Genomic DNA, 26,802 nt, shown 5'->3' on the forward strand with positions numbered 1-26,802 from the left:
TTGTTTTAAAATTTTTGCAATTACATTCCAACATTTAGGGTTTGATATGCTAGAGCATGCATCATATAGGATTATTTAATTTTTGAAATTATCTTGTTAGTTGTGAATGTGTTAGGCTTCTTTTTTATTATTATTTTAATTGCTTCTTTTAAAATATCAGATCCATTGGAATTTCTAAGATGGGATATTATCATATGTAATTCATAAATTTTAACTACTAAACTAATTATTTTATTTGTGTTATCTCTATTTTTCCATATTATTAAAAAATAGAATTTTTTTAATGTATTTTGCATTTCTCCAATATCTTTTGGGAAACTTCAAAGGTCTATAGAATGGTCCATTCAGATTCTAATTGTTTGGTTGGGCAGGATCAAAATTCTATACCCATTTTTGGTGGATGGAATTTCCCAAATTTGAGGGATTGGCCATTCCCTTGGGAAATGAGAACCCATTCAAAATGATTCCGATTCTAGTTTCAATTTTCATCTGAACCAAACAGGTGGGAGGAACATACCATTCCAATTTTGATTATGGCTACAAATCAAATGGACCCTAAATGGAAAAAAAAGTGCATTCTTACTCTTATTCTTGACTTCAATGAACTTTTATTAGTGCAAGATGTCAAGTGTTTCAAGTACATATAAGATGAAATGGAAGTTTTGGAAGTGAGAAAATGTACGAGAAGATTGAAATTAGCAAACATGAATAATTATAATGACGTTTGGTAAGTCTTTTTGGGAAGATCTTCTGGTAGCTCTGACATTCAAAAGATGCATTGAGCTTTTGCATTAAGATCTGAGCAGCCCGAAGCTAGTTTGGCATATACACATCTTTCAGTGTCTTTTCATGCAAGAATAAAACACGAAAGATGCAAAGAGCTTCATTTGAAGCTTTCTATGTCTTTTGGGAAGCTTCAAATGAATCTTTCTGGCCTTTTGCATGATATATAACCTCTAAACACATTTTTAAAAGCCCGGTAGACCGAGCCGCTTACTAAATGGTCTTTGTCTTTAAAGGCAAAACCCCAAAAGATCAATATGTCTTTTGACTATCTAGGTTGCTGGAAGATGTTTCTAAAAAGACTTGCCAAAAGGCACCTACACTAGCATAAAAGTGTAGGATCAAATCCACATATCTGCAAAGGATGAGGAGCAATAGAGAATATGGGAACTATCTCAACTAATTGAATGCAGCCCAAAAATAGAAGAATAACAATTTTGAGACAGAAATGAGGTATCACTCAAGAAGAAAAAGATGGGACTAATTCTCATGAAAATAGACTTGCATCCTCAACTAATTCTCATGAAAAGGGAAGTTTGTGTTTTGTTGTTGTGCTTTGAGTTTAGGCTGTCTCTTTGTTGTTATTGGATGCTTTCAAGTTTCTGTGTTGGCCCAAGGTTCAAAGTATCGATATGATATGTGAATCAGTACTTAGAAATGCACGAAACTCTTTCTTTAGTTTTTTTTCAAATTTTGATTTTTTGGGAAGCTAAAAATAGGTTTTTATATTAAAAAAGTTGGGGTTCCAAAACCCCTGTAAATAGGTGTTTCGGAGCGTATCATATTGATACTTTAAACCATGGTTGTGCCTCTAGAATGCGTTTGTTTGTCTCTTGATGGCTTTCCTTTCCGTCATTGGAGAAGGATCTAATAGGTTAGTTTCACTTTTGTTGGTGTTACTTTCTTTTCTTGTGTTTTTCTATATGCTTGATTCGAATTTTAAGAAAGGAAGTTTGTTAGCTTCAAAGTTTGATGGTATATTTTTCTTAAATAGTTAATGTGTTTAATTGGTGTTTGAGTAAGACAATAATGGCCCCAAAAAAATAGTTTCTTCATTAATGTTCACTACATCTACTTTTTCTTCAAAAAGTAAATGAAATACAACAATTTGGATTAGTTGGAAGGAATGTCAATGCCATAATAAGTCAAGGTGCCTTCCAGTATCGCCATTTAATTTGCTACCTGCATTGTATATGATTCCATGTGGTTGACTAACTCTTCATATTTGACATTGGCGCTAGTAGCCTCATTCTAGCTTGATGGAGATGGTGGCGAGTTTCATTGGCCTTAACTTCCAACCTTTGCTCTCTCATTTGCTTCCTTGTAGAATTATTATGCCTCCCGATCCTTACCTCTTGCTCCTCATTTATCCTGTTTTGCTCATGAAGTTTTAATGCTACTTTTAGATATGGATCATCTAAAGGGTGTTCGAGAGATTCCTTTGATATAGTACCTTTGAATGGAGGCCTTATTGGGGTGGGGATTTTGGGTGGTGGTGCCAAAGGTGACGGGAAACTTTGACTGCACACCCAATCCCTATATATATGATCACACATTGGCTTGGAGGTTGGCAACAGGGTTGAGAATTCCTTTTATTAGAAGCCCAGTGCACTCTGAACCTCCTTTCCATGTTCTTGCAATATTTGATGAATTCAACCATGTCCCCTTTGATGTCATCAATGGTTGGAATGAACTGTAAGAAACCTAGTTGCCTTACGACTCGTACTGGGACGTATGGTGCCGATCTGTATAAATCTGCTAGAACCATGCTTTATCTTCCTTCTACGGCTAAACAGGTTTGATTACACCCTTCTTGGACAGACAACCCAACGCCAAGTTTTGTTTCTCTATCAAGGCTGTTGCTTGTGGATTAGTGCTCAATATTTCTTTTACCTTGTATGTAGGTTGAGATAAAAACTTTCCAATGTGAATGACCAATGTGGCAGATGTTGTATCAACCATAACTATGAGATCTGGAGAGAGCCACAAAAATGCCATGCTTTGCATGTCTGCAACATGGTTAAGCCCCGCAAAATTTCTGCTAAGATCATGGGGACAAAGGTAACCAACGATGCTTCTTTGATTTGACATAGCACTATGACTAGTCTCACATGAATACTTTTACGATCAAGTGAGAAGAGGAGATGACCTATGACGGCCATGAACAAGGCATTTTTCTGTCATTCCCTATTCTTCTCTAGTTTATCTAATTTGAAGACTTGGGTGTTGCGATTGAAGATTTGGCACGTTTTGAAAGTTTAGGTACTGAATTGTTGCGTTTTAAAGTTTGGTGAGTAAAGTGGCACTAGGTTCAAAGTATAAGGCACTAATCGAGAATTTTCCCTAATTTTAATGAAGAGAACCTATGTTTAAATCCCTGTAACAATATTCTAAAATTTGTAATTATTTAAGGTGAGTTGTAAAAACTAGTTGGATCCTTAAACCCAGTCAGTTTTCTAACAATATTTTAAAATTTGTAGCCATTTAATGACCCAAACAAGTCATAAAAACCGGTTGGATCGTTCAAAACCAGTGATTTTACCAAGTTTTAAAAAATTTGCATCTCCTAAAAATGGAAATGCCTTCCAATTCACGGATGGATTGATTTGACCATCCGATCCAGTCCGAATCTTAAAGCATTGCTCACCATTCTTTTTTGGGAAAATTTCTTAAATTATCCTTACTGTTTAGCTAATTGACAAAATGTACCCTTACTATTTAACTATTGTCTTAAACCACCCCTACTATTTATGAGAATTGTCATCTTCATTAAGTTGTAGCAGAAAGGACGAAATGTCCCTTTTGCTTCGGTATCTTCCTTGTTGAACCAATTTTGAAAAATAAACTATTCATTCTCCCCTTCCTCTATGCACAACAATGAACTGAAAGAGTGGGACGACGATCTTGATCCCATTCGATGACGATGTCGAGATCAAGCACACATAATCAAAATTTAGGAGAGAGAGAGAGAGAGAGAGAGAGATTATCTCCTCTTCTTTCTAGTAATAAAATGCCCAAACAACAAAAGCTTCCCTATTTCAGCTAGAAACCTCTATTCTTTCTAGTAATAAAATGTCACCTACACCTACAAACTCATATCTTAATCAATTTCAAGGATTGTGTTCATCGACAATTCCCCTCTCTCCCTTATGTTCACCGACCATGTCAGTCTACAACAAAGGGTTTTTGAACAGAGAACATCAAACCATCATCACATTTGGAAGCTTCCTGTGAAAAAAAAAAACCTCCCGCTATAGTACCCATAGCCGCTTCGATAAGCTTATTTGGTGATAGATTCCTGAACCGAATTCATATTCAATTGAATATTAGGGCAGCCCAACATTGAATCTGAATCGTCTTGCTGCAGGAGAAATTATGGCTATGGGTCTGGCTGCAATTGTAGTGAAGGATGCAAGAAACACCCCGACATGAGCTTCTCTAGCGAGAAGACAACCACTAAAACCATTGTTGTTGGGATTTCTCTTCAGAAGACATACTTGAAAGCGTTTGAAATGAACTCTAGAGCGGAGAGCAACGGTTGCTAGTGCGGATCCAACTACAGTTGTGGCCCTTGCAACTGTAAATGAGAGGGGAAATTGAAGAATAATGTTATGTATCAAAAGATAATATATGTGGTACGTGTGTGTGTGTGTGTGTTGGGCCTCATCCTCTTGTGAAGCTTGTCTTTATGTCATGGCTTCTTCTACAAATCCTAACTTGTGGAATTTGTAGTTGATGTTGTTGTTTTTGGTACGTTGTATGTCACTGCTATATGCGTATCATGGCTCTTTCATGTATGGTGACTGTGTGTACTAGAGCTCTTTTTATGTATGATGACCGATGAGAGGAGAGACTTTGATATATTTGCAATGAATGAAAAGATAGACTCCTTTCTACTATTAAAAAATATTGAATCTGAATCTGAATCTGAATTCGCAATTGAATAATATCTTATGTTTGTTTATGTTGTATAGCTATAACTATAGATAGTTAGGCAAAGACGATGGGAATGAGAGAGAGGATGGCAGAGAGGTGGTGGCGATTCGGTAGTCGAATCGTTGCTGTTACAGCGACAATTTTACAAGGGAAAAGAAGGAAGATGAAAACTGAGAGAGAGACCAGGACAAGCGGTTTTTCATCAGTTATGTTTCAAGTATGTTGGTGTTTGCAGGTCAATCGGTTGTGTTTCTAGATGTATTTGCACAATTCATAGTGCTTTTGGGTGTTTGCGTATTGGGGTTCCCAGATTTGGTCTTCAACAAAAGTTTTGATCTTTCTTAATAGATCAGGCGATAGTAAGTAGCTTGGGAACCTTGACAAACTCCAGACATTGGATCTTTCTAATCATCAGTTCTTCCGCAATGTTCTTGAGTCTTTGGGCCAACTCAACGGTCTGCAATACAATGGAATTCATCCTTGTTCAAAATCAAAAGTTGATTAGTCAATTAACGGTTTGAAAACAATGACTTGTGGAAGCTTCCAAATGTGATAATGGTTTGATGTTCGCTGTTCAAAAACCCTCTGTTGTAGACCGACATGGTCGGTGAACAGAAAGGAGAGAGGGGAAATGTCGTAGAATTGCAAAAACAAGAATTGGACGATCTCGCTAAAACAAAAACATGAGTTATATAACAATAGCAGTCAACCATCGACATTTCTTGGTAGCTCTGCTTAGACCATTAATCACAGGATTATGCTATTTTTCTCTAATTTTAGAGAAAGGGTAGTACTATCATTTTATCAAAATATAACAGTTATGGTATGTGAGCGGATTGTGACGGAATCCTAACAGTAGGGAGTAATTTGTCAATTGTCAAAAATAGTAAAGATGGTTTAAAACAATAGTTAAAAAGTAAGGGGTAAAATTAGTTAATTAACTAAATAGTAAGGGTATTCTAGAAATTTACCTATGAACATTCCTCACCATTAACATTAGGGATGGCAACGGGGCGGGTATGGGGCAGGGCACCCCTCCCCATCCCCGCCCTGTGGCTAAAATCCTCGCACCATCCCTGGTATCGGGGTAAAGATTCAACCCCCATCCCCGGCCCCATTAGGGATGGGGAATCCCCGACATGTACTCGCCCCACAACCATTGAACTTGAGGACAGGTAATCCCCGACATTTCTCTGCCCCGATGACTGTATCCAAATTCCAAAAGTTTGAAGATCAACTGTGAGAGTACCTAGAAACACAATAAAGATAGAAGAATGAAGGAAGACTGGGAAGTCTATTGCTACGGCGGCAACAACGCCCAATAGTCGGCGGACGAATGGAGAGAGGAAGAGCGAAGAGTGAATCATTGATTTACTGTGAAAACCATAAAAACAATAATGGCAATAATGTATTACTTTCCTTGTAGGCTTTTTATATGTTTATCGCCAGAGCAAGAAAGGAAGAAAAAGCTAAGAGCCACTATTGATTTGTTACAGATAGGTTGTTAGATCTATTACAAACGAGAGAGGAAGAATGAAGAGTGAATCACTGATTCACTATGAAGATCGAAGGAAGACTGCTAGACTAAGAAAGCGAGAAGTCTTGAAGACGAAGACTGAATAGTGAATCACTACGGTTGTGCAGCGGTCGACAATTCCTCTACACTATGGCGCTCGGCAGTCAATGGTTCATCTATGCTACGACGTTCGGTAGTTGTGCGAAGGTTGAAGGAAGACTCAGTGACTCTGATTCACTGTATGTGCCAAGGTTGAAGGAAGACGAAGAGTGAATAATCACTATTAAAGTGTTAAGAGAAACTGGTGGCAAGTCCTAACTCCTAACCTAAGACCTTAATACATTATATATATATATATATATATATATATATATATATATATATATATATATATATATATATATATATAAGGGTATGTTTGTAATTCACAATCGGGATCGGGGCGGGTTCAAGGATTTATAAGCAGACCCCATCCCCGCCCTGTCCCCGATTCGGGGCAAAAGAAAATTCTCGAACCCAACCCGTGTGCATTTGTGACCAGGGAAAATCCGCCCCATTCGAGGTGGGTCAGATCGGGGACCCGGTTTTGTGGGTAAAATTGCCATCCATGCTCACCATTCTGCTCCATATATATATTAAAATTGGTCTGTCCATGTCAGTATGCCTCTCCTTTGAGAGAAGCTATTTATCTATTTTCTCCATTTTTTTGCATTTTTTCTTATGTTCTTTTGTTTTAAAAATATAAAATAGTAATAATTGCTTATCTTGATTAGATTAATAAAGCTCCACACTATTAGAGAGTGACCTTTGGGTTTTCCAAGGCCTCTTATTTTAATGCATGTTATTGTTACATTTAAAAAAGACATTTGAGAGAGAGAGAGAGAGAAAGAGAATAGTAATTCGCTAAACTTTCACTAAAAGCAAATATTAACAAAACTTAGTAAATATTAAAAATGTGTTACAAATCCACTTAAAAATCAAACTTAATAAACGAAAATAAAAATAAGATATTTAAATATAAAAATAATAATTGATAGTTTTAAAGTTTTAATAATATTATTAGATAACTTATGAGTTGAGACCATTATTGTGCATATGAACTCATTAAAAATGATAAAAATTAATGAAAACTTAAAATGCAAAACCCATTTTATTAGTGATATTTTATTTCAAAATTACTGAATAATAATGAAAAATACCAATAATTAATTAAAAATAAGATTTAAATATAAAATATTAATTGATAGTTTTAATAATATTATTAGATAACTTTGTAATAATGCATTTTTAATTAATTAATAATTTTTATGAGTTGAGACCTTTATTGTGCATAATGAACTCATTAAAAATGATAAAAATTAACGAAAATTTAAAATGTAGAGCACGTTTTATTAACAACATTTTATTGCAAAATTACTCATATGCAAAAATTACTGAATAATAATGAAAAAATACCAACAATTAATTAAAAATCCAAAAAATTCTGAAAAGCCTAAACATTATCAAAATAGTAAAAATAATTAAAAATTATTAAAAATTAACAATATTTTATATTAATAAGGGTATTTATTGAAAATAATTAAAAAGTATAATTAATAGTATTTTATTATTAAAAAATACAAAAAATTATTAAAAAATACCCAAGCTAGAAATTCTTGAAAATATTGAAAATTAGTTGTATCTTTTATTAACTATGGTATTCATTTAGTTATTTAATTTATTTTTATTGAAAACAAATACAAATTAATATTGTAGTGACTAATATGCAAAAATAAATTTTGAAAATACTGAAAATAATTGAAAAAATATTCAAATGAAAAATTACTAAATAATAATGAAAAAACACCAAAAATTAATTAAAAATCCAAAAATTCTGAAAATTCTAAAGCTTAATTAAAATAGTAAAAATAATTAAAAAATAAATTAATTTACTTTATTGCAAAAAATATAAAATAATAATGAAAAATAGTGCATTTTAATTATTAATAGTAATATAATTAACACTAATTATTTTTAAACTATAATTAACAATAATTATGATTTAAGCTATAAATAGTAGAAAATTAAATTAAATTACCAAAAAAGTTTAATTACTAGAAAATTATGTTTAATTAGTTTTAGCCAAGAAATTAGCAAAATTTTTGAAAATATGATCATTTCCAGAAATTACTATATTTTAAATAAATACAGTAATTTAATAATTATAATATTTTAATAATTAATAAAAAAGTAACAAATCATTTTTAACTTAAGCAACTATTAGATCTATAAATTTGCAAGCTCAAGTAATTATTTTCTTTTGAGTTAGGTCTAGTTGAGATATGCACCATGTCCACACATTATCAAGGATAATCAAATTCGAAGTCTAATTAGGTATCAAACTATTGGAGTCCAATGATGGCTTTAGCAGATAGGGCCAAAGCTAAATAACCCCTAATAAGCTCAACTTGGAAGTTATATACATATATGGTAAATATTATTATATAATATTTAAATAACAAATTTTATATTAATATATATATAGAAATGTTATATATTGTTTTATACTAGACTAGAATTAAATAAAAATTTTAATTAGTTAAAAATCATAGTTTTATAATTAACACGAGCCTCTTTATCAATTGAAAATGTGCAACCCTGGCCCAAACATTGGGCCTAGATCTTGAGCCCAAGCCCAGCCCTTATATAAAGCTCGAAGCTCGAGCCCGAGCCCAAAGACCGATCTGTACACAAAATGTCTTATTTTCAATATACTTTTATAAACTAATATTATATTAATTTATTAATAATTTAATAAATTAATAAATTAGTTTATATTTCCTAATAGAAACTTGATATTTATTAATAATTTAATAAGCATATATATATATATATGGTCCGACTATGATATGGAAAACCATATCATATCTAAAACCTATACTGGTGCCACGTATACAACAGTTACCAGGTTTATTTAAATAACCAGTAATTAGTTTTTTATATGTTAATTAAAATTTAAAAGTCTTTAACTTATCCGTTACATTCTTATCTTCTTCCAGTAATTCAAGATATAGATCATGGGAATAAGATTCAGGACACATTAAACAATTTGTTATAGACTTCCAGACACGAGAGAACCTTCTCCTGTTCTATTTCATGACAAAACTAGCATAGTTGAGACAACTAATAAGGTGATGCAAAGCCTTAGATCCTTGAAGGACCCATTATTAGTTCCCATCTTTTGTTATCTCCTTCCCAACGACATCTAGATCTAAAATACAAGAATTTAGACCTAGATTATAATATAGTAATGATCATGCTCTTGCAAATAATACAGATGTATGTATTTCTCCTGCATCCTCCCAGAGCACTTGTTTGACAGACAAGAGCCTAGTAAGAAAATTGAAAAGAAATCTCAAAACCAGTTCTTTGAATCATTGAACTACCAGGGAGAGAGAGAGAGAATCAGTAACACTACAGAACATGATACCCAATCAAATGGATATTTGCAACATGCATTTTTCTCCCCTTTTCAGATACAATGTGTTCAGATCGTCACACAATGACGTTTTAGGAGAACCAGGCATCAGGATTGTCCTCCCAACCAAACTAATGTTATTCATCAGAAAAATCCCATTAATCGGCAAACTCAGACTTGCAATGCAACCACCGAAGATAAAGAGATCCCATATGCTTGGAACTTGAAATGAAGACCCAAATCACGCAAGAATGAAAGAATGATGAACATATATAAATTGGTAGAGAAATAAAACCAAACAGGACAAACCCATCAAAGTAAAACATCTGCAAGAGCAAAATTAAGAAAAAAAAACGAAGAGAGACAATGCTGACCATCAGATTTAACAGGGTGAGAGAGCAAGAGGATAGGATCACTTGAAGAAGCACAAGGGTGATGAGGTGACATCGAAGAGAAGTCATTGTTGTCAGCGATGATTCAATAGGGGTGGCGAGCTGAAGATATCAGGGAAGATGATGGTCAGTACTTTTCCGTTAGTTAACATCTTTCTTAAAATGAATTTCTTTATTCAAATGTGATTTTAATTGTTGTTTTTTAAACCGGTTCCTTGCAATAACTCGTATTCACGAAAACAAAAAATCGAAAGTTGATTGATCCATCTCATTGGATATGATATGAAAAAGTTACTTTTTCCATATCATACATTTTCCCATATATGTATTATTTATTATATAAAAAAGTAATTTTTTATAAATGTAATATTATCGTATACATAAAAATTATATGAAATAAAAATTTAAACATATTTTTCAATTTTTATTTTAAAAAATGGACATCTCATAGCTTGGCTTGGTCCACAGCCTGGCCTGGCCTAAGGCTCGACCCATGGACCAACACAGCCCAAGGCACGGTATGGGCCTGTGTGGGCTTGGGCTGTGAGCTGTGCCGAATCGACCCCCCAAATTATCCCATGGGAGGGAGGCACGACCTAGGATGCCCTGTGGGCCAGCATGACACGACCCACTCTTTGTGCGGGCCACATGCGGGTCGTGTCGTGCCAGCCCATCACAACTCGATTTACACCTTTACTTGAATCTACCCAATACCAAGGATGGGGCGGAAAAATTCGAGAATTCCCCATCCTTGATGAGGAGTGGGGTGCCTTGCCCCTACACTTGAATTATCTTATTCTTGGATTTGTATAAGACTCAAACAATCAAATTTGAATTGTTTTATTCTTGAATCTTGTGAGACATAAAAATACTTTCAGCAAAATGGATTAGACTTTAGAGAACATTATGATTTTTTTTTTTTAATTTGGAAATAAGGATAACTAAAGGTATTGTTTTTTATTGCTGAAAAAAGAGATAAATTGGAATTGAACTTAGTCAAACCATGGTATCTATTGAATCATAAATGTTGACTATGGTATGTAATCAAAGTACTGCAATTGTCACTACTACAACGCATATGATGCCTATAGGTTAGAAAGTTAGTGGAAAGTCATTTTTTCTTTTTTTTTACTAGTTTAGGTATGTTTATAGTTTTTTTAACAACTTTTAAAAATTGAAAAAAAACCTTATGATTTATGTTACAATTATGACCTGGGTGACTAGAGTTCAAATCTTGGAAATAGCCTCTCTATATGTGTCGGGGTGAGGCTGTGTACATCTGACAATCTGTCCCTCCCCAGACCCTGCATTAGTAGGAGCCTCGTGCACTGCACTGCCCTTTCATTTACGATATAATTACAATTTTCAAAACATTGAGCTACAGATGTATTGATGGCCATAAGGAACAAATAAATAAATAAAAAATATTACTCTTGTACCGGAAAGGTCACCCTTAACCACTTTGTTGTCCACAAGAACTACTTCCATTTTGGAGCTAATAAGGTTCATCTGGACTATCCTTGTCTTTCCCTTTGTCTAATTGTTGATTAAAAGGCCCTCTAATGGTCCAACCACATCATTAATGTGAGAATCATGCTTATTCTTGAACCACAAGAAGGATGTCCTAGGCCCTTGCTTTACAACTCATTCACTTTCACAACCTTATTCTTTAGATCTGCCTCCCTCTAATCATTTTTTTTATCATCAACTCAAGAAATTTTTATTAAGATTAACGAACAAAAGGGTACAATAAGTTGTTAGGGCAAAGACCCTTTACATCAAATATCCCCCCACACAATTAACATTGAGTCCAGAACAAATGGTGCCTATGTATTCCTTGCTTAGCTAATCCATCCAACCCATTAGCATACCTCCTAACGCATCTTACATGGATTTGCATATTTCTTGATATCAACTTAAATCTTCTGAAATTCCATAGAACCCCTTCTCCTTTTTTCAACCAGCCAACGGCTATTTTTGAATCCTCTTCAACAATCAGCTTTGTAATTCCCATATCCTTAGCCTTTTGCACCCCAAAAATAGCAACCATTAATTAAGCTCCAATTGAGTCACATTGATCAATAGGTCTTGAATACAAACCTCATATATTCCCATTCTCATCTGTAAACACTCCACCAATTCTGCTAGGCCCTGGATTGCCAAAGCTACTTCCATCAAAGTTTAGCTCTGTCCACCCACCACTTGGGGGACACCAGGCCTCCAAGTGTTTCCTGGAGGAAGAAAGAGCAATCAATCTCTAGTTCCAGGAAAAGTCATCCATGGAGAGGTCTGAGAATAATTTCAAAGTTTTCACCCAGTTTGCAGCTCTTACAATAACAGTCTCCAATCATTAATCGACTCTAATCATTCATTGATCTTGGATCTCAGGAGCATAGTCAATGCCAGTCTGGCAAGTTGAAATGTTAGTCTCCCAATCATAACAGAAACCTTTGACACATAGGGCCTGTTTGTTTCCTCTCAACTCTTATCTCTTAAGAGGAAGCTTGTAACTTTAAGAGGAAAATGGGTGTTCGTTGCCTCTTATCTCTTATCTCTTAAAGTGGAATCTTATAACTTTTTGTTTTCTAATGATACCCCTAAAAAGCAAACAAAAGTTCTCATATATGGGGTTAAAATGGACATTTGACAATTTTCAAAATTCAGAACAACATTCTCTGCATTCAGAGTGCAGAGGAAAGAAAAGTTCACCAATACCAATATACCTCTTAATGTAATTATTGCACTTTCAGATGTCAGATGTCAGCAAACAAGCAAGCCTATACCCATAATCTTCAGCCTTCTAGTCACCATCATTGGAACTGGTGATTAATGCCTTTTCTTTTCCTTTATTGGTTATTGCAGCCACAGTTATCAAGGCATATTGGTTGTCTTTTTGCTTGGGCAGGCATCTTGTTGCCTAGATGGCTGCCTTTCTAACATAGTCCATGACATTCAGGATGGGTGCCCTACCAAGGGTACCTTGTTGCAATAGTTGATGTTAAGTGTTTTCTGGTTGCTAGACCCTTTTAACCTTCTTTTTGATCAGCAACACAGATTCATTAATTAATTAGAAGATACAACAAGAAGTTGTGGTGGACAAGCATTCCACTTTGTCCACTTCCCTAGACCCTTTTAACCTTCCCATCTAAATGAATATCCTTTCTTACCCTTATTTTTTATTTCTTCCGTTGTTGGGTATTTGGTAGTAACCTACTCCCTAATATCCTCACCCACTCAAAATATCATTCCATCTTTACCATTTCCTTTCGATTGAAATTGCCACACCCATTTTTCATACTTAATATCTTCAATATGCTCTTTAAATCTATCAGAGTTATCCCTCAAGCCTTCCCATCTCCTAAGTCCTACCTTGTAAACCTGATGCTCATATCCTTTAATTGGCATTATTGAACTAACCTAACCATCTAATAGCCTATAAAAAATCATAGAACCATTACTAATCCAAAAAGAAGAAAATCATAGAAGTAGGTCCTGTCCTTGGGATATTTTTATAGCCCTTGGTTCTGGTGAACCACCATTAATTATAAAGGACTTATTAACTCCCTGTTTGCTTTACCCGACTAATATTTTGAATTTTAAATTCAAAATCTAGGCCCCACTTCTTCAATCCAACTTTCCAAAAATTTCCTTGCCCTTATTTTCAGCCACCTGTGTTCCATTATCTTCTCAAATATCTAAAACATCATTGCACTTCTTCCACTACGTTGTCCCCAACTGTAAGACTTCACTGCACATCTGGTAAGCTTCATTGTTGGGAATGTTTAATCCATCCAATATATCTTTTCCTTAAATCATGAATTATTGGGGTAGCCATTCACCTCATAGAGCAACTCCATTTCTGGTGGGATATCACTTATGTTATCACAACATTCCACTAATATCATCTTGACATTCCTGTAATATAATTAACATGGATTCCTAATGGCCTTGAATGTACACAACATTTCATCGTAACGAAATGTCTTCTTAAAAAGCAATAAAAACTATAAAATTATTATTTTCTGTGTGAGAACTAAGAATTTAAGACCTAACGTGGACTTGCTTGGGCTTGCCTCGAAGGGTGCAGTACAAAGGCAGCTCATAGAATCGGGAATGTAATATGTTTTACATCATGTTAGCTACTTAAAGTAATGCAATTGAGAAAAAAAAAAAGAGATTGTGGGTTTTATATGCTTGAAAATGTTTTATATATGATTTTATTTTTAAATTCTCATTGAATATGCTTTACATGTTATATTTATGTATTTTAATATTAGATAATAGGTTTTTTAAAACATTTATTTTAAAATTAAAGTTTATATTTTTATTAATATGTTTAATAATTTGTTTATTTCTTTTTGCATTTTTTGAAAAAGTTGGCATTTTTAGCCTTTTTTTTTTATTTTTGCGCCTTGCTTAAAGAGGCGCGCCTCAGGCGCAAATTGACCCCTGCGCTTTTTTTGCGCCTTGTGCTTTTAAAACACTGGTCTAACCTTGAAAGATGTGGTGTTTGCCAATCCATCCTCATTAGGAATCAATAAGCCACCAACAAATTTAAACAATCCATTTCTTTTCTATCTTCATTAGCTGGAACTTGGTTATGTTTTCTCTCTGAATTATTTTTTTCTTTTCTTGCTCAATGCTATGCTTGGAATTCTTATCTTTTCATTCTGTTTATAGGTCTTTAGGTCACAGGACTACAATGCGATCCTCTACTGTCTCAAGCAGGTGATGTTTCTTTTATTTTGGGACATGATTATAGTTCTATAGTTGGTATGGATGCCTAATTCTGGGTTTTCATTAACAGCTATTTGGGAAGGTTGAGGTCACCAAATCAGTTGCCAGCCGTTCAGCATCTGCAGAGATTTATGTAGTTGCTCTGAACTATAAGGCCCCTGCAAAGATTGATCCACGTCTTCTTGATGTGAAATTTCTATTTCAAGGGGTCATAGAGCCCCCCAAGGTACTTTCTTTTAATTTATCAGGGTCATTTGTTCATTTACTTTTCTGTTCTTCTCCTGCTATGATTTAACATTGAGTTTCTTGTTTTTTTTATAAATAACATTGAGTTTTTTGTTATAAACTATCCTGGTGTAGGTAGTGGATGTTCTCAGAGGAACCAAGCAAAAGAGACACCGTGATGGATAAATTCTCTTTTTAGCATGAATTTTATTGATTTGAGTTGGTTGTCATTTTGTGAACAGCATCTTGCTGACTCTAATATTAATCAATAGTGGTAATTACTGATCCTATTCATATTTGATAGAATTCAGGTATATAGTGTTTTTTTTTTATAAATAAATGAACTTTTTATTAATTTGGAAAAAATTAGCACATACAAGCAGCCCTTGGAGAGGTGCAAGTTGCGATCTCTCCACTAAAGAAGAAAACAAAAGTAATAAGTTACAGTTGTGCCTAATACAAAACTTCCCTATCTACCCCTTGCTTGGCTAGACAGTCCGCCATAGCATTTGCTGATCTCCCCACCCATTATATTCTTAGGTCCATGTTTCTTGTCAGCACCTTAAACTTTTTAATTTCATTCCTGAAACACCAACTTACTGACTCTGGGTCTTGCAACCAGTTTATTACAACCTTTGAGTCACCTTCAACCATTAGTTGGTTCACCCCTAATTGAGCTGCAAACTGTACACCTTGCAGGGCAGCAAATATTTCTGCTCTAGTAGAGTATCCCACTCCTAATGGACCTGAGAAGATAAATATCACATTCCCGACTTCATTCCTCAAGACCCCACCTAACCCAGAAGGACCTGGGTTTCCTAGACTGCTTCTGTCAAAATTCAACTTCAAAAAGCCTGCAGGAGGTGATGACCAGCTTGTTCTCACATTAGTCTTGGAAGAGGAACAACTTGTCACTGCTGCCCAATTCTTCCAAATGTCATTAAAGGAGAATTGATGAAACAAGTCCAAAGATTTCAGCCAATGAGTCACCCTAACCAGGATGTAGTCTTTTATCCCTTGAAGGTTCCTTTCCTTTTCTAAAAAAGTTCTAACATTCCTTTCTTCCCAGATTGTCCATATCAATGCAGCTCTTGCACACCTCCACATGATTTTACCCCTTTTCTGTTGCCAAACAAAAGTAGAGGGATCAAAAATCATTCTTAAATCTGCTGGCAAGTTCCAACTTCTCCCAAACAAAGAGAGAAGCCAATCCCATAATTCTGCAGTAAAGGAACAAGAAATTAACAAATGATAACAGTCCTCACTCTGAGATCTGCATAGAATGCACCAGTTGGGGGAAATACAAAGAAAAGGTCTTCTCTTTTATAGATTATCCAAGGTATTTACTTTCCCATAGTACACTTCCCAACAGAATGTCAAGATCTTAGGAGGAACAGGTCTGCACCAAACTTCCTTAACAGGAAAGCCTGCTCTGAGGGTTAGAACAGCAAAGGGATTTGAAAAAAGTAGCACAAGAGAAAGATCCTTCCGATCTAGGTGTCCAAATTCTTTTGTCAAGTTCAAAGGGGTTCAAACAAACTTGCTCAATAAGGTAGAGTAAACTGACTAAGCACTCAATCTCCTCATCCCTTAAGCCTCTACGGAACCCAAAATCCCAAGTAGGAGCCCAAGGGGTTTCCAATGAGGGGCAAAATTTGGAAACAACTTTTTTGTATCAAGAAATTAAGAACAGGGAAGGGAAAAGGGTTTTTAGGGGAACATCTCCAACCCAAATGTCCTCCCAAAAGAGGACGGAGTTGCCATCACACACATCATACCTGATGTGACTGAGGAACTGAGGAACTGAGGAACTGAGGAAGAATATTGTGCACTGCCTTCCAAGGGGTTCCTGAAGTTGCCTGCCTTGATACACCAGCATCCCATCTATTCCCTGAGCATCCATGTACGCTTCTGATCACCTCATGCCATAACCTGACTCTCTCTAACGGCCACCTCCACAGCCACTTCCCCAGTAAGGCTGTACTTTTCTGAATTAAGTTCCCTAGTCCCAAGCCCCCTTCCTCTTTACTTCTACACACCACCTCCCACTTAATTAAATGGTCTTTTCTATTTTCCCCTAGTTCCCAAAGAAAGCCTCTCATTAATTTTTCCAGCTTCTTAGCTTCCCTAGTTGGGATCCTAAAGACAGAGAGATAGTAAGTTGGAAGGTTTGCAAGTGTAGCTCTAATTAAGGTGATTCTTTCCCCCAGAGAGATGTAGTTCTTTTTCCATGAAGCCAATCTCTTCTCAAACTTCTCTACAACTTGGCACCAGAACCTACTCTCCTGAGGATTTGCTCCTAAAGGAAGCCCCAAATAGGTCAAAGGCCAAGTAGAGATAGACCACTCTAAGCACTCAGCAATAGCCTCCACTTCTCTTGACTCCAAATTAACCCATGCAATGCAACTCTTTTCAAAATTGATTTTCAAGTTGGGCATACTTTCAAAGTTCCTAATCAACATCTTTAAACTTCTCACCCTTTCAATCTCAGCCCCTTCATAAAAGATTAAAATGTCATCTGCGAACTGGAGATGGGTAACTGGGGTCTCATTTCTACCAACTCTCCACCCTCTAACTACACCTTCTCTATCAGCCTTAAAGATTAAATGACTAAGCACATCAGCAACTAAGGTGAAAAGAAAAGGTGAGAGAGGGTCTCCCTGCCTGATGCCCCTGCTAGCTGAGAAGAAATCCTTCACCACTCCATTCACCAGGATTGAATAGTGACAGGAACTAACACAACCTAGGATTCAATTACACCACTTTTCACCAAAACCACAATTTCTTAAGACTTCACTAAGGAACTTCCAGTCCACCATGTCGTAAGCCTTTTCAACATCCAATTTACACTCAAAGCCTTTCCTAACGGATCTCCTCCAGTCCTCCACACTTTTATTGGCAATTAATATTTGGTCAATTATTTGTCTTCCTTGTACAAAGGCCCCTTGGGTTTGGTTGACTAGGGGGGGGGTAACTTCTTTAAGCCTCAGAGATAGAACCTTAGCTAGGATTTTGTAGATGCTCATCACTAAGCTAATTGGTCTGAAATCCTTATGATGAATAGCATCAGGTTTCTTAGGGACTAGGGCCAGAAAAGTGGCATTGACACCCTTGCTCACTGTGTGATTATCTGCAAATTCCTTAAAAACCTCAACCAAATCATCCTTTAGTACTTCCTAACAATCTTGGAAAAATGCCATAGTAAATTCATCTGGTTCAGGTGCCTTAGATCTATTCATCAAGAACATTACCTTCTTGATTTCAGCTTCTTCAAAACTTCTTTCCAACCACCTCACTTTCTCTTCTCCCAAACATGGCCAATCCAACCCTTCCATAGACAATCTTTCACTCAAAGGCCTTTTGTAAATGGACTTAAAGTGGGTCACAAAAGTTTCGGCTATTTCTTCCTGAATTTTAATCACCTCCCCTTCTACCTCTAATTTGGTCACAAAGTTTTTCCGCATTCTTCCACTTGCCAGATCATGGAAGAATCTAGTGCTTTCATCGCCTTCCTTAATCCATCAGTGTCTTGACTTTTGCCTCCAACAAATTTCCTCGTTAAGACAACCTCTAAATCCTTTTTCAATTGACTTCTTATCTCCCTATCATGTGCATTCATTATCCTTTGAGCTTCCTTCTCATCCAATTCCTCAATCCGAGATACTAAACTCAATTTTGTTCCTCAATTCTACCAAAATGGTCCCTATTCCACTCCTTCAACTTGGATCTTAACCTTTGTGGCTTCTTATGAAATCTTATCCCCTTCCATTTTACCCCCCTTAGCTTTTCATTCCACCATTCCTTTACTCTTTCCCCAAAATCTGGATGCGTTAACCACATTTTTTTTAAATCTAATGGCCTAGGCCCACTAACAAACGATTCCACACCTATCGTTATGGGGCAATGGTCAGAAGTGACCCTAAGCAAGGCTCTGGATACCAAGGTTCCCCAATGACCTTCCCAGGATAGGTTGAAAAGGAATTTGTCCAATTTTGAGCATAAGGGGTTTTCTTGAAAGTTAGACCAAGTGAACAAGAGGGATTTCCTTTAGTTCGCTCTCTTCTACAAAACCATTGAACTTCTTCATGCTTGTTGTAGTTGACTAAGAAGGGTTACTTATTTCTTCAGAGAATCTTGTGACATTAAAATCCCCTCCCACGCACCAAGGACCATCCCATAAACCATGTATAGCAGACAACTCCTCCCACAGTTTATTTCTTTCTCTATAATTGTTAGGGCCATAAACATTAGTTAACACCCACATGAATCTATCCTTCACATTCTTAAATTTGATCGATACCGAGAACCTACCTAAAAGTTGTTCCACCGGTTCTACTACCTCATCCTTCCACACTGTGACAATACCCCCTGATGGTCCCCATAACGGAGCTGAAGACCAGTTTACTCCCCTTGATGTCCAAAAACTTCTAACCCACCTTCCCTCTATTTCTGACAGTTGTCTCTTGCAACATCAAAATTTTCAGGTTTTTCCCTCTTCAGTAAGTCCTTTATAACTTTCCTCTTTCTTGCACTCCCCAATCCTCTCATATTCCAACTTATAGTTTTCATAGTTACACTTCAATCAACGACCCTACTTGACCCCAATTCTTACCTGATGTTCTTCCGCCCCCCTCCCCTCTCGCTAAACTCTAGATCACCCTCAAAGTCAGAGATTAATCTTTCCACTTCAGACTTTTTTGTCTTTTTCTTTTTCTTTTTTTCTTCCACCTTCCTCTGAAATATGTCCTCTCCACCCTCTTCTTTACCTAATCCACCAGTTCAGTTTATACCTTCAAGTTTTGGATGTAGACCAGTCCCCTCAATGTCTCCTTTTTCCTACTCCTCTTCCTGTTTACTACTCAAGTCCTCCCTCCGAGCACTAATTTTCCCCACATCCTTCCCTTCTAAGCTCCTCCAGTTCTTCACAAATCAATCTCCAGAACCTTTCCACCTCCTCTTCCTGCTCCTTGCCTACTGCTGCTCTATTCTTTTCTTTAACCTTTTCAGATCCCCCCACTTTCCTTTCCCCCATACCACCACTACTCCTTACAAAATGGGATGCTGGAGTATCTGCAACATGCTCAGCACACATGCCAGTACCAAAAACCAAAGGAAAAACAGGTCTAGTATCTGCAACAGGCTCAGGTATATAGTGTTCTTATATTTCGAAATAATGAGGAGAAGAGGAACCTGTAGAAACATTAGAGAGAAGAGAAGAGAAAACAGGTCTAGTCGAACTAAAGAACTGCTCTTTCTAGTTGGCCAGGTTTTATTTATACCTTTCTAAAAAACAAATCAGAATTACTCTTGTGCCCTCACTTAAGTGAGAGACACATCAGCTAACTTAAGACCTACTTGTAATTACATCCAACATATAACTTAATGTAAATTGCCTATACTACCCCTCTACAGCCGACTCTAACAATATTCTTACTTTGTTTTACCTCTTTTGGTGAGTATGCTCAAAGGAACATGTTAATTTGCAATTCTAAGGTTTAAAAATGCTTGGTAAACATCCATGTTACAAGAAGGGAATTTTTGTTGACAAGGAGGAGATATAACAAAAGAGGGGACAGGATCTAGGTTGCATACTTCATGTCATGAATATGCATACTGATATAATGACATGAAATTTTCTGTTCTTTTGTTTTCTACCATTTTAGGAAATCATGTATTACTTCTCCCCATTATTATTGTGATTATGTGTATAATGTACTCGTGAATAAAATTTGGAATTGTATTAGAAAAGCAATGAAGTTTTAGTTGCTGCTGCTATTCTTAACTGCAGGTATGAGGATGGAAATACAACTTTAAGGAAGACCTGTTTGGCTTCAGATTTTGTGTGGTCTGAGACTCCACTTGATATTTTAGGTTCTGTTACTTCTATCTCCTTTGACAATCCTGCTTGCTTATACATAAAGGATCATAGTTTAACAACAGAAGAGGTGAATTACTTCTTGTTGCCATTTTTGTTTAGCTGCTGCTATCCCATGTATTGTCCTTTTGGAAGTGTTTCAACTAACTATGGTTATCTTTCTCCTAGATTAAAACTCTATGTGAAGATTTACGTGTTCTAGGAAAGCAGGACTTCAAGCATCTTTTGAAGTAAGTCATATGAAATTCTCTTTCTCTTATTTGTTTTTGATGAGTGTAATAATGCTTATTTTTTAATGTTTATTTAGCTTATCATAATAGTATACCCATGCCATGCTTGCTCTGGAAACTCAATTCTTTTTTGGGAAGATATTTGGGTGGGCACTCAACCCCTAAAAGACCTTTTCCCTTCCCTCTATTCCATCTCCTTCTTTAAAAAGAAACCTATCTCAAGGTTCCTCTCCCCCTTGGTTCTTCCTTTGGTTTTAAACTGAGATTTTGGGTTTCGAAGAGGTTTAAGGGATGATGAATCTTCTTGTGTTTCAGATCTCTTGCTTCTAGACTTTGTGTGTTTGGACCCCCTGGTCCTAATAAAAGAATTTGGTCTCTAACACCGATTCACTCTTTCACTTGTACATCTTTCTTTAAATTCCTCTGTTCCACCCCACCCCCTCCACTCAAGTCTTTTCCATTAAAGAAATATGGTCAAGAGGCAATACCTCCTAAAATATAGCTGTGTTCTATTGGGAGGCCTTTTATGGTAAGATCAATATTGTGGAAAACTTGCAAAAGAAGAAACCTTTTATGTTCTTGTCCCCAAATTGGTGTTTTATGTGTAAAGTGAAGGGTGGAAATCTCAAAGTTACTAACAACCTCCTCTTCCATATCCTCCCTCCCTAGTATTCTTTGGTTATTTATTTTTAATAATCTTTTTTTTTCCACCGTATATGTATTTGTGTATATCACAATGTGTATTTGTGCATTTAGGTGGAGGATGCACATAAGAAAAGCCCTATCCCCCTCACAGAAAGCTACTTATACAGCTAGAGATGATGAAGATAGTAATAAGGATGATGAAGATGAAAGGATTCTCGATGAAATGGAGGAGTTGTCATGTGCTATGGAACGCAAAAAGAAACGCGCAAAGAAGCTTCTTGCCAAAAGACGAGCGAAGGTCTATATTTCTATTTAAGATACATTTTCAAAGATCTCCTATAAGATGCTTCCATGAGAACGTAATTTTTGTTGACCTTTATTGGCTTGTTGATTTTAAACTTCCAGGACAAATCTCGCAGGGCAACAGGGATGCAAATAGATGCAATGACTGATGGTTACATTGACAAAGAGTTGTTTTCTCTGTCATCTATCAAGGTTTGTTTGTGTTTAGGCTCAGCTTGTTCCTTTTTAGTGTTGATCTCTTTGAGTGAGATTTCCTGTTCGGTGTTAAATTTTTTGAAAATTAACCAATATTTTTCACTCTTTGGTAACTCAAGTTATGAGTTACAAGAAGCTTTGAGTTAATATCCCCTCCGTTTGCACATCTGAACAGTAACAACAGAAAAAAGAAAAAAAAATCCCTTCCCCTTTGGTGCTTCAGATGTTGCCTTAAAGTTAGCCGCTGCTAGCAGGTACACTTGCACATACAAATCACATGTCATAGATTTGGACAACTTTTAAAATACATATATCATATACAAAATTCCCTAGAAAAACAAAAAAGCCACCCCTGACAAAGGTGTCTGAGGTGTGACATCAAGGCCCAGTTAGTCTTTTTGGACAACTTTTTAAATACATATATCATATACAAAATCCCCTAGAAAAATAAAAAGCCACCCCTGACAAAGGTGTCTGAGGTGTGAGCCTTGACGTGTATGGATGAAACATATCATACTCATTTTTTGAAGATAAAAGTAAATTTTGTTAAAAAGAAAAAAGAAGATACAAGAGAAGAGGCCCATTAACAAAAAGACTAACTGGGCCGATGAGCAAAGACATAAATCATATACAAAATTCCCTAGAGACAAAAAAAACCACCCCCAACAAAAACAACCTAGCTAGGACTCTTGGGGCCCATCCGCCAATAAAGATCAAAGCCTCATTGGTGGATGACAGAAAAATCAAAAAGCAGTTTAGGTTTCAAAGGTGTTTACCAGACTGAAAGGGGGCCTTATTTGGATCCGGTCTTGTTAAGAAGATGAAGAAAACAAAGAAGGTTTTGAAGTAATGAGGTTCTCCAAGGGGTGATGTTAATCTGTAGTCAATGGAGAAGGGTTGGGGGGATTCAGATCTTTTAGTGGTAACAGTATTGCTTTGTTGGGTGGGGTGGTAATCGGTAAGGGTTTTAGGGTTTTGAAGTACTTTTATTTTTGGGGGTCTTGTGTTTTCTGTTAAGGGTTGGGTGGTTGTTTCTTCTGTTGTTTTTCAGGGCTTGCTGGTAGTGGTGTCTCCATTTGTGTTGGGTTGGATTTTTCTTATTCTTTGGGGCTGGGTGATTTCTCATCACCTCCTTAACTCCTTTGCACCTTCTTCTTCCTTCTTGAATAGATTTAATTTTTTTCATTTATATTAAAAAAAGGGATCCAAGCCTCCCTCCAAATGCAAAATCACACCAACAAAACAAGTCCATTAGGGCAAAGGAACTACCTTAACTCGACCTCATTCCCTATCTCCCCTGCCTCCACCCCCACATACTCATGATGTGCAAATGAGAATGTACAAATCATGTGAGGGTTATATCACGCTTCAAATCAAAGTTGTCAAGGCTCATAAACATTTTGCGGCCTTTATGATATGAAAAATCAAAAGGAAAATGTTAATGGTATTTGTTTTTCCTAAGAATTAAGTCCAACTGGGATTTATTCAAGCTGATTCTCATTGCCAGAGTAAAATATAGAAGGATTTATTGCAACTAGAAGAGGCTCCGCAATCATGCTTTGGGCAATTGAAATGTATAGCCTCATACCTTAACATTTTGAGAAAATACTAGTGGAGACTTATCAACATTATGGCTTTGTGTGTGTGTGTGTGTATTATGTGCATGCATAAGTATTAAGTCATTGTAATGTGCCATTTTCAACGTTCAGGGAAAGAAAGATCTGATAGCTGTTGGTTCCATGGAAGCCAATGGCATGAATGGTGACATTGGAGATAGTGATAATGAAGACATGTGCATGGATGAAATCGAAGAAGATTCATTCAGTGATGCCGACACTGATGAAGAACAAAAACGGTGATTTATAGGCCCTCTATCCTTCTTTAGTAATCGCGAAAGTAAACATTAACTAAAATAAATACTGTTATGTCTGCAGTTATGATGATCAACTAGAGGAATTCCTTGATCAAGCATATGAACGATATTTGGATAGAAAGGGAGGAAGCACAAAGCAGCGAAAATGTGCTAAGGGGGCTGATTCTAAGCACAGGGATGAACTATTGGAGGTATGGAGCATGGTTGTCTTTATTGGTTGCATGCATGCTTGCACGTGCAGAACTTCTGGTTCTTGTGTCTTATGCCTTTTCTTTGATAGTTGGAACCTGCTTCTCTTTAAGTTGTCTTTGTTTCTATGGAGTCCAATTTCCCTTGTTCTTCACTCATTTTCTTGCCGCAACAATTATCTTGTCCTGTAATCTTTTCTCCACCACTATCTATTTGTTTGTTCTCTTGCCCTGAGATGCATGTTAGTTCTAGTGCATGCATAGAGATGGGTTGTTTCCAAGAACAAGAAGTGGCCCTCCTGTTACCACTATCATGGAGGGAGGCCATTACAGTGTGGATTGCAGAATTAATGTTTTGTTTCATCAATTTTCTTTTGCTGTTGCAGGGTGGTGATGATGATTTAGTTCATTCAGATCATGACTCTGACAAAGACCAGAATGATGAAGCAAATCCTCTGATGGTTTCACTTAATGAGCAGGAACGGCCAACTCAAGAGCAAGTGACAGAGAAGTGGTTTAGTCAGGACATCTTCACTGAAGCAGTGGAAGAAGATAATTTAGAAAAGAATGAAAGTGAAGATGAAATGGACGAAGATTTGGACGCGGAAAATCTTCCCATTGCAAAAAGGAATAAGGAAAATGCAATGCATAATTTGAAAGAATCTAATATTCAGAGTCCCCAAGATTCCAAGGTAGAAGGGGACTTTGAGATAGTGCCTGCTCCAGCTACAGATTCAAATGATGATTCTTCCTCCTCTTCAGATGAATTGGATGAGGAAGGCGATGATAAAAAGGCTGAGATATTAGCGTATGCAAAAAAGATGCTGAGGAAAAAGCAGAGGGAGCAGATCCTTGATGATGCTTATAATAAGTACATTTTTGATGATGAGGGTCTGCCCTCATGGTTTGTGGAGGAGGAAAAGAGACATCGCCAGCCAATCAAGCCTGTAACCAAGGAAGAGATTGCTGCAATGAGGGCACAGTTTAAGGAAATAGATGCCCGTCCTGCTAAGAAGGTGGCAGAGGCCAAAGCCCGGAAGAAGCGGTTAGCAATGAAAAAGCTCGAAAAAGTTCGTCAGAAGGCAAACGCCATTTCAGACCAGACAGACATCTCCGACCGATCAAAGAGTAAGTTGATTGACCAACTTTATAAGAAGGCAATACCCAAGAAGCCCCAGAAGGAGTATGTGGTCGCAAAGAAGGGAGTCCAAGTCAAGGCTGGCAAAGGGAAGGTCCTAGTTGATCGTAGAATGAAGAAGGATTCACGTTCTAGTGGAATGGGCAGGCAAGGGAAGGGCAATTCAAAGAGGGGAAACAACAGAAAAGGTGGCAACAGGTCTAGAAAATTTCATTTGAATGAGGGGAAGAAAGGAAATAAGGGAATGAAGAATAGCATGCATGACTGAGGTTATCGATCAGAACCTTCCAGCAAACAGCATTAGGGTTGTGGATGTCACCATTATCTGCTCAAAACAGAGGACAAAGAATTTCTTCAAGCATCATCTAGGCACTGCTTTTCTATTTGAGAGTAGATGGATCTATACTTAGTTAAAAGTAGTAAAAGTGCAAAATAGCCAAATCATACTGAAATATTTACCAGATTTGTGGGTGAACCAATGAAGTCACAATGAGCACCAAGAGCACCCTTCCCCTTGCTTCTTATAGGTTGAAATGACACCTACCAATGAAATTGCATGCCAGTTTACAAAAGTTAGAGTTGTATTTTCACTACAGAAGTTACAATCCAGTGTTGATTTCCCCCATTTTTGCACAGAAAAAGCTACAGTTCTTCAAAATCCCTTGAATCCCAGAAAACATTTCGATTCCTGTTCTGCTTTCTAGTTAATTCTAATTATGCCTTTCAATTAGGAAACCTGAAATACTTGTTTGAGTTCCCGAGACACCTATTAGCAGAGTGAAGGAAATAAAACTTCTGGGGAATTGAAGTTAGATTTATATCTACTCAGCTGTGTGGTTAAACTTGAACTTCTGTCACATTAATCTGAACATGTACTATTTGAAGGCATGGGAAGATGATTCTAGTCCTAATCAATTTTGTACTGAAGAGTGAAGAGGCAAAGACCCAATCATCTTATGAATCCAACATATTACCAAATCAAGCCTTTTCTTTTCCTAATCCTAAATCATTTATGCTTGCTAAATGAATCTGACCTACACAAGCAACAGATCCAAGAGATTTCTTGAAAATTTCTGCGACAAAATGCAATCAGCTAGTTTACTGCCAATTTCCAAGGAACGCAAGTGAAAACTCACTAGGCTGTCTGCACGGGCAGTTTGTGATTTGGGTCTTAACCCACTGAATTGAGGGAGATGAGTCATCACAGCAGTTGGGGAGGCGAGTTTAGCTTCCATGGCTACTATATGAATGATCGGAGAAGCACTCTCCTTATAAATCCTTTTTAACTTTTTATTATTTTGATTCTCTA

At 36.5% G+C, this 26,802-nt stretch overlaps 1 protein-coding gene across 1 annotated transcript; it reads left to right on the forward strand.

The window, feature by feature from the left end:
* Positions 1-4,786: 4,786 nt before the first annotated feature.
* On the forward strand, positions 4,787-26,802 carry LOC148844017 (adoMet-dependent rRNA methyltransferase spb1-like). Its single transcript, XM_088959481.1, has 11 exons — positions 4,787-4,936; positions 14,765-14,812; positions 14,892-15,047; positions 15,182-15,227; positions 20,834-20,991; positions 21,090-21,151; positions 21,908-22,094; positions 22,202-22,291; positions 24,004-24,149; positions 24,229-24,358; positions 24,742-26,802. Exons 1-11 carry the CDS (start codon positions 4,787-4,789, stop codon positions 25,759-25,761), a joined length of 2,193 nt encoding a protein of 730 aa, XP_088815607.1. The 3' UTR covers positions 25,762-26,802.

This window comes from Nelumbo lutea, chromosome 8, assembly GCF_056320005.1.
Source record: "Nelumbo lutea isolate HS-2025 chromosome 8, American lotus-T2T, whole genome shotgun sequence".
In the NCBI taxonomy this organism is placed as follows: domain Eukaryota; kingdom Viridiplantae; phylum Streptophyta; class Magnoliopsida; order Proteales; family Nelumbonaceae; genus Nelumbo; species Nelumbo lutea.